Source organism: Egretta garzetta, unplaced genomic scaffold, assembly GCF_000687185.1.
Source record: "Egretta garzetta isolate BGI_Z169 unplaced genomic scaffold, ASM68718v1 scaffold45, whole genome shotgun sequence".
NCBI lineage: Eukaryota > Metazoa > Chordata > Aves > Pelecaniformes > Ardeidae > Egretta > Egretta garzetta.
Window position 1 is genome coordinate 6,784,231 of NW_009260028.1, and position 9,197 is coordinate 6,793,427.

Sequence of the window (9,197 nt, forward strand, 5' to 3'; positions counted from 1 at the left end):
GCAGTTAAGTAACACTGAACACTGCCTTACACGTGCTTCGGCTGCTCTGCGCGCAGCAGAGCAAGCCCTGCAGCGCAGTCACTCACACATTACTTTCACCACTGCAGCTGGTCCCCTTCCCTTCTCCCCAAACCCATCCCTTCTTTCTCTTCTCCTTCCACGTCGTTAGCGATGCATGGGTTCTATGGCAGAAGGGACACATGAAGGAAAAATTTCTGCAAGGCAATTTAAATTATTGTTTTTCATTTGAAAAGGCTCATTCTTTTTTTCCCACAGTTACATGAAAATCTACCCCTGGCACAATGACACAAGGCTTTTAATGAATAACGCCCTGTGTCGCCACAAAAGAAATGTACTCCATGTGACCTTTTTGGCATTTAGCTTCCACTGGCATTAATTTTACGAGAATGAAGGTTTTTCCTTAGAAAACTGCATGGAAAAGATTTTACAGCTCCTTTATCAGGAGGAGGTGGTGCTCCACAGCCTTTCAAACGCATGCTGAGACCATAAGCACCATGCTTACCTCCTGGATGAAGCTCTCCAGGTGGCAAAATACATGTACCCTGCCCAGGAAAGGCATGCAGTAGAAAGAGGCAGCGCAGTATTACACTATGAGCTGAGGAAAAATCAGACTGAGGTGCTGGGGAAGATAGTTTGCAAAAAAATTACTTTTTTTTCCAGCATGCAATCAGATACTCAGTCTCCTCAAGATGTAGGCTGGCATAACTTCCTTTGAGTCAGTAAGGCTTTTTTTATTTTGCACTAGTTTGAGAATCTAGCCCCCTGTTTAGGACAGCTGCAAGGACTACGAGACAGTGTAATTTTAAATATTTGCTCTGGAGTAGAAGGAAGTGATGACATAGGGGCACATCCTACCACAGAGTAGCTATGGTTTAAAACCGCAAGAAACTCTGAGTACCTTGTCACTGGAAAAGGAAATAAATAAGGGATTCCTCCAGTGAAGAAAACTGAATCAAAAGGGAAGGAAATGGCACCAGCTCAGCACAGGCTGGCAATTACAAATCAAAGAGTGTCACACCTTGACTAGTGACAACTTGCAATAAGAAAGTGGAATGCCAACCTAAGAATCACTCAGGGAAGCAATAGTTGCCAAAATACAGAAATCTTTTCCAGTGAAACACATCAACGAGTGTTCGGTCTTTGATACAAGAACTGGCGTTTTTTTTAAACATAACCTGTGAAATTCAGACATTTCTGTTTTCTGATTAGAAAAACTAAACATGCACTTTCAGTCTCCTCTCGGGCAACAGCAAGGTGCTGACTAAGTTCTGTATGAACAAGGGGCAACTGGATTCCGCAGCACCCTTGGGAGAACACCTGGAGGTCCAAGTAACCCATCGCACTTCAAACTCCTCTTGGTCTTGTAAACCCCTTGAGCCTCTCCGCAAGGTCCCATCTTTGATACACGTCTCTTAAGAGAAGCAGATAGTGTTACATCACGTTTAATGCACTACTCTATGTCCTATATGGTAACTGGCCTGATCTCTGTGTGATAAGCACGCTGTCAAACCATGCAAAATTCCCAGTTTTTACAGGGATGTCAGAATATTTCTTAATTCTTACTTTGTTCCAACGACCTACACAAAGAAGGCAGGGTCAGTCAATAAAACCAGCAGATCTGACAGTGATTCACATGTGGTGGTGGCTCTTCTGAGTGGCAGTTACCAAATATACTGTGTCCTTCCTCTTGCACTGCCAGAGGAAAATCTCAAACCTACTGGAGTCAGCAGGATTTTTCCATTGATTTGAACCAGAGATATTATTTCCTCCTTGGTCAGTGGGATGAAGGAAAAGAGAGAAAAAGAGAACAACTTTGTAAAACCCTCGAACCAGACCAACCTGAAAGAGGAAAGCGTCCCCAAGGGAGTTGCTGAGGCAGAAGACAAAGTCTTTCTTGGGGTGTTCAGGCACTGCTTGCACTATGCTGTTTTCCACCCAGACGGCGTGCTTTGGGATGCTGTTGTGGTCAATGCCAGATCTGCCATCAGTCTCATAAAAAAACAACGTGCATCCTGAAAGAGATTATCTTATATTAGCCAGCAACACATTTAAACACAACAGCCTGCCCCCCATGTATTCAGTGCTAATACTTGGGACTGTAAATCGTCCATAAAACTCTCACAGGGATGAGGGAGGATTTGCCAGGTTCAGGTTTGTTCAGGTTTTCAGCCCCACAGCAGAAAGGACCAGCAGCAGCCCAGTTGGCCTGACAAAATGGTGATTTCCATGCCATGGGGGCATGCCACAGGCTGCATGGTGCACCAAGCCACGTGTTACCAGGGCCATTTTATTCACCCTACAACTGCTAAAAGCTGCAGACATGAACCGAGAAGGTGGTAAAACACAGCCCCAGATGAGAAACATCATTGTAAGTCCCAAAGTGGGGGTCCTCCACAGCCACCCCGACCCACCAAGGGGACCAAAAGGAAGATGGAGGCACGAGAGCGTGTCTCCCATGGCACTGCCTGACAGGTGTGAGCCAGCCCCACCGAAAACCTCCGTGGCCCTGCCTCAGCCGCCTGCAGCTGCTAGCTGCTATAGTCCCTGCAAGGCAAAGATCAAGTGATTTAATTACTGGATGCAGATGAGTAACTGGAAGAAAAATGGACTGGAATGAGCTGTGCTCACTGCAAGACTGATGTACAAAAAAGCCCCCCAACGAACCAACAAAAAGCATAAGCCAAATCCTTATTCCACTGTAACGTTTCAGCTCTGACTCATGGCGATATGGCCAAAACCAAAAAGGCATTTTTAGCTAGAGACAGCAAAGAAACAACAGCAGCTGTTAACTTCAAAGCCTCGCTTAAACACTAACATTATTAAGGCACAGCAATCTAAGGAGCAAACACTCCACTTGAGTCAAAGCACTTTAAAATAACATTGCCTCTGCACTCATCCTTCCCCTTTTTCCTCCCAGATGGCCCTTTGTTTGCCTGCCCCTCACAGCAAGACCTTCCTGCCCCAGGGCCCCCCAAAAACAGTGCTCTCCAAAAAATGCTCTGTAGGCAAAATGGGGCTTTAACTGTACTGAGCTTTTTGGTAACTGCACTTACAGCAGGAAACACGGCTCTGCCTCCCCTGGCTCACAGACGAGGCCGGTCACAGGGGAGGAGAGCGAGGCCAGTCCCCAAACCCTGCAAGCACTGCTTCCCATTTTGCTGCTGATGCTACCGCATGAAGATTAATTACAGGTCACTTTAGGAGGCCAGCTCCTGAGTTTCACTGTTCCATTAACATTTATGTGCATTTATAAGCAGTCAGACCCCAAACAGGGCTGGAGCACCCTCCTAGCAGGAACCACAAAAATTCAGAGGGAAAAGGTTCTGTGGCCCGAGCAGCTGAGAAGGACAAGGCGGGCAGAGCCAACACAGGCAAAGCCAACATCTCCCAGGTCACAAGCCAGCCTCGATGACCAAACCATGGATTCCCTGTCCACAGCACAAATGTGTTGTGACTTGTCTCAGAGAAGGAGAGGCCAACGGCACCAAGAACAAGAGGAATGCCTGCAAAGATGGAGCCCCTGCTTGACTGCGTGCCAGCAGCCAGCATCACCACTAGCAAACTCCCACTGTCACATGCCTGCGGCTGCACACAGGTATTTAGTTTGTCAGCAAGACACAGACATGCTTCTCGAAGGAAAAACACCCAGTGCTCAGAGAAGCCACCCCAGGTGGTGCCAGCAGGACTCAAAGCAGGGTATGAACCTGTATCTGGGACTACACACATGCCGTAATGTCACCGTATCAACAACCATCAAATGAAACCCCGCTCTGAAAACACCAGGACCACTTACTCATGCTTGCTGTTAATTATACTGAGGTTCACAGCACCTTTTGTTAAGAATCTAGACTACTGGTTACTTCATCTGCAGCAATACACAAACCACAGGATACCATGGATGCCCATGGGGACAAACCCTTGCGCGCTTGCTCTGTACCTTTCAGGGAAACCCAGTAATGCTTCCATTTTCTGCGGGTGGCCGACTCCACTTTCTTGTTCTTTTTGTGCACCAGGAAGTTTTTCACTGCCAAAGCACCGGCTTTCCGCACCGTGCCCTGGGCGGCCGTCAGGAGGATGTCGGACTGCCCCGGGGAGCTGAGGGTGCCACTGCTTTGCTCGTCGCTGAGGGCAGAGCCGGCCTCCTCCAGGTTCTCGCTGTTGGTGGTGCTCATCTCCAGCTCCCGGCGGAAGTTCTCGTACACCCCCTGGCGAAGCCCATCGCCTGTTGAGCTGCTCCCGCTGTCACTGCCGATGAAAGCCCGACTGGCCGTCGGGGAGTAACTCGAGTTGGTGGCATTGGAGCGCCTAGAAAGGAGGTCGGTGTCGGTGGCTGCTCCCTCGATCCCACTGTCGGTGAACTCGCTCCCCTCGCCTGTGTTGACATCCTAGTTGCAAGAGAGACACAGCGTGAGATGAAGAGCCTGGCTGAGCCTGTGTGACACCGACAGAACCCAAAACACCCAGGTGGCACCACATTTCTTCACACCCTCGTTTTGTCTGGCACTGGAAATCCCTCATCTCTTTTTTCTTCTTAAGACATACAACTGGAAGAAAAGGTGAGGTAGGCAGAACTTCCAGTACAGTTTAGGAAAGACCAGTCACACGTGCACGATTTCAGGTGGTGCCTCTACAGCCTTAGAATTTTGGAATATAAGACGCAGCATCATCTGTTTACATTAAGCTAAGTTAGCAGTGCTAAAGGTTTTGCAAAAGGAGAACATATGGTAGCAGAAACTGGCAGTGTCAAGAAAAGCAGCAATCAACCTACGCATTTTGAAAAGAAAACATTGATATTGTACATTCACGCCTACAGTTGAAGATACATTTTAGATATCCCGAGATTGTCATTTGCAAATTATATAACTAAAAAGGTACTTTTTTCTTATTTTCTCCTAAGAAGTTAATGTATTTGAGACTATTTCTGTTTTGTGTCGCTTCTACATCACAAACCCCAACAATGGGCCAGAATCCCATGGTGATAGACCCTGCCAAAATACTGCAATAACAGCAGACCCTTCCTGGTCCCCAAGAACTTGCAGCTGAAGGATCAGAAGAGACATGAATACGGCCAGCTTGAGCAAGACAGGAAAAAACACGACCAAATTCAGGTTTTGAAGGCTTAGTGGCTCACAGCCTGGCCCCTGCATCAAGGTTAGTGCCCGAAGGGGGCTAGCCACTACCATCTCAGCACCCAAAGGCATCTGGGGCAGCTTTTGATGGAGGACAAATAAAGGCCAAGCCCTGTAAGTGGAGAGAAATATCTTATGTTAGATACTTGGGAGAAGAGGGAACCAGGGAAGACGATGCAAAGAGGTGAGAAATACGACCAAAACAACAGGAATTTCAGCCTCTACCTCTCCTTGCAAGAGCAGCTGGTGCTTGATCTACAAGTTTTAAAAAAAAATAAGAGGAGACTCTGAGAAGAGGCGGCAGAATGCAGTATTTATTTTGAGAGAAAACAAGCTTCTGAGTGTTGGTTCGAGCACCAGTTTTCTATGCATCCAAGAGCAGCTCTGTGGAAACCAAGAAACCCTTACACCGAGCTCTGTTTGTAACCTTCCTTCTGTGGAGCAAGAGCTGGATGAGGAAACCTTAGGGGGAGGGGAGGGGTGTTGCTGAATTTGACTAACTTTTAAGGCATTAATTTGTAACGGATGGGCTCATTCCTTATAAACGCTACCTCTCAAGGGAGACTTGGGAGTCCAGCTGGAAGAATAAGCGCTTCCTTCCCCGCTCAATGAGCACAGTTACCCTCATCAGTCTGGTTATTTAATGCAACACACAGTGATAGGCAAGCTGTTCCGGACAGGCCAATATTCCTCTACTCCCACCACATGTGAATGAGCTGAGCAGGGCTTCCTGTAAGTGCAGTTGTCTACCCGTGCAGAGCAGGTTTCACAACCACAAGTTTTTTCCTGCTGTTTCAATACACTTGTTTTTTTGGAAGCCAGTTATCTTCCCATTCCTTGCAGCACTGTGAAGGAGGGGTATCTGGAGAGGGGAACTGGTGCTGCTCAGAAACTGGTGTTTACAAAACACTGCCGCGAGTGAGTTTTTCCACTCCACCACGAAAAGCTGGATGGTGTAACTTCTGATGACAGCGCTCCATCTGAGACCCCGCGCGTCAGGGAGAGCCAGGACTGGCACGGCCCCTCGCACGCCCAAGGCACTGCCTCTCTGCCAACACAGCTACATGGGCGTAAAACCAGAGCGCCAAAGAACTGAACTGGATCCCCTGTGTTCATAGAATCACAAAATCATTAAGGTTGCAAAAGACCTCCAAGATCATCACGTCCAACCATCAACATAACACCACCATGCCTACTAAACCGTCTCCCGAAGTGCCATGTCTACACATTTTTTGAACACCTCCAGGGACAGTGTCTCCACCTCCTCTCTGGACAGCCCATTCCAATGCTTGACCACTCGTTCAGTACAAAAATTTTTCCTAATATCCAATCCAAGCTTGGGATAATTATTCCCATAGAATGATCAGGGTTTGCACTTGTTTTCTGGGCCCTTCCTCCTCCATAACTTTTTTAAACAGAAAAAGCGTGCCACTCATACAGCATAAACAAATCTGCATTCTGCAGTGAACACTGCATAACAGTGGTTAACAAAAAATACTTGCAGTTTTGAGATTTTTATTTTAGGTTAACGACTTAATAAATATACAATCTGTCTCATAACTATTTTATCCATGCTATACAAAAAGCATAGCGTTAACTCCAAAATTCTAGCTGATATAACTTTTTAGCAAGCATATCTCATGTTTTAACGAGAATTAAGTCGGTTTAAAAAAATAAAGAGCTACTAAAACAGACCACCAATTTGAGGGAGATAGGATTTGTAATTTTCCCAGCCAGTGTATGCATAAAATTTTCCTGGTGCTTTTTAGCAGATGGAGTATTTTTTCAAAAAACAGAAGTGCACCCAGAGATGTCCAAGCACAGCGCTGCAATGCAGGCTCTCAAGGTTCCTCATGCCCAGGGTGACACAGCCGTCTTGTGGAACCTTGATGAGACACAGCATTAACCGCCTTGGTTTCCCAACCGTAAATGGGGATTATACTCTGTAACTGATACATGGGCATAACAGCTTACTATTTATAAAAAAATGAAAGGATGGAAAACTCAGAGTGAGTGTTACACACGCTCATGAGCTTAAATCGTAGCACATTTTGCAAACATCTTTATAATCTTTACCACAATGCAAGTGATAAACTGGATGGGTCAAAAGATCTTTTCAGCATAACGCTGCAGCCTTGCCCCTAATCTCGCTCTGCTCCCTGTGCTCCCTTTTCCTCTCTTAAACGTGCCGTATCAAAGACTTCTTGCCAACCCGTGCAAGCCCTTTGGTAGGAGGAGGGTCTGAGCATACAAAGGTCAGAACAGTTCAAAACCTATAGTCTGCTAACACTGTTCATGCTCATGAATTATGAAATGTAGCATTGAGTGAACTTAGCACTTTCGGAAGTCTGCTGTATGAGCAGATCGGTCTCAGGGTTAGTAGGGTTAAGAGCATTCATCGCACAGGTCTCTGACTTCTGAGCTCCTGCTGCAATGTCAGCTCGTTCTCATCGGAGGGTATGAAAAGCTCTGAAGAAGCAGCCAGCATCTGCTCTGGCTGTCTTGCAGTGCTATAATCCGCACACTGAAGCACATTCAACTAGGAGTTCCGCAGAAAGTACAGAGGTTTAGCATTGTGCTTCCCCAGAAATGTGCCGAGGCTGAAGGGGTAACACTCCCAAGCCAGGCAACAAACCGCAGCAGGGTTTGACAAACACATCACTGGGGGCACAGAACTACTCCTGCAAATTTTCAAACCAGGATGCTGAAAATTAAGCACCCCAGCTTGCACCATGAGCAGCACAGCTCCCCGCTGACAAGATCGATGTGGATACACGGGCCCCTAGCTTTGGACACCAGCCTTCGAAGTACCCACTGACATGGCCAGCAGGGGCTACTGCCCAGACGCGAAGCGAACATTGCGTAACCTTGATAAGAGCTATTTAAAAATCAGTCACAAAAATCAGACACAAAAATCAGCTCAGGTTCTCTAAAAGCCCTGTGGGTGCAACATCTCTCTCCTCCGAGGAAGAGTTATTACCATCCCGGGGGTCCATGATGGGATGCACCACAGAGGCTTGCTAACGAAACAGGCATTTCACTCCTCGGCAGGAGTTCCCAGGTAAAGACTCTTGAGGCCAAGAGTGAACTGCAGATACGGCTCAGTCTTCCCCCCTCTGATTCCTACCCAGCACCCCTGCGGCTCTCCAGCAGGATGCTGATGGCTCGTGCCATGCACATCGCAGGCACTGGGAGACAGCTGAAGACTGCAGAATGCGCATTTCTGAAGCCTGCAGTTTTGGACATTATACATACGTTACAACAGATCACCAGCACATTACTCTCGACTTGTAATTACTATCATCAAGGGGCTCTGTTTTATTTACTGGTTAAAACCCCCCCAAAAGTTTCATTCAGCTCTGTGTAAGACTCAGGACACTGCACCTGATATTTTGCACCTCGCCAGAGATCTTATGGTTTGTATTTTCAGGCTGGCAAACAGCTGTGTCCAGACAGAGGAACATTTTTGCCCAGAGAGACCATCCCAGGAACCAAATGCAAGACTGGAACTAAAATCTGTGCTGCCCTGCTTAGCTTTCCCACTGGTGTTTACCTAGCTTCGGGCCTGCGAGGACAAGAGGGCAAAGGAAGAGGGAGGTGGAAATCATCACATTGGTCACACCAGGCAGAAAGCACGTATTAGCAAAGAAAAGAAAGCGTATTTCCTCCAAGACAGAGAGATGGGGGAAGATGTGGGAATTAGCAGTTCTTGGCATTTTGCGAACACAGCAGGTCTTAGTCCATAGAGATGACAAACTGAATGAGCAGGGGGTTTTGTCCCTTCGATTTAAGATTGCTCAATGGAAAGCAGGGAGAAAGTCACATAAAGATGACCAGCCACTAAACTAAACTAAAGAGGCTCTAGCAACTGTGCTGCGCTGTGCAAGCACTTTGATGGGGAGGCTGTAGGCAGTAGCACAGCTTCCACCAGGATCCGGGATGCCTGCTGCTGCTGAAGACGATAGAGAAGCAGCACCGTTTCTTACACTGGTATCACTGCCATATCAGGTTGTAAATGCCCAGGGGTTATGAAAAGAAGGTCAACAG

The 9,197-nt window shown here is 47.2% G+C and overlaps 1 protein-coding gene across 12 annotated transcripts in view; it reads right to left on the reverse strand.

Annotated features, from left to right (window-relative positions):
* The window catches only part of TIAM1 (TIAM Rac1 associated GEF 1), a 119,388-nt gene that overhangs the window by 63,804 nt on the left and 46,387 nt on the right, over positions 1–9,197 (reverse strand). For all 12 annotated transcript variants that reach the window (XM_035896481.1, XM_035896479.1, XM_035896482.1 and 9 more), the window contains 2 exons: positions 3,959–4,406; positions 1,861–2,033 (listed from right to left, as the gene is read on the reverse strand). In XM_035896481.1, the coding sequence (XP_035752374.1) occupies positions 1,861–2,033; positions 3,959–4,406 (621 nt within the window). The remainder of the gene's footprint in view (positions 1–1,860; positions 2,034–3,958; positions 4,407–9,197) is intronic.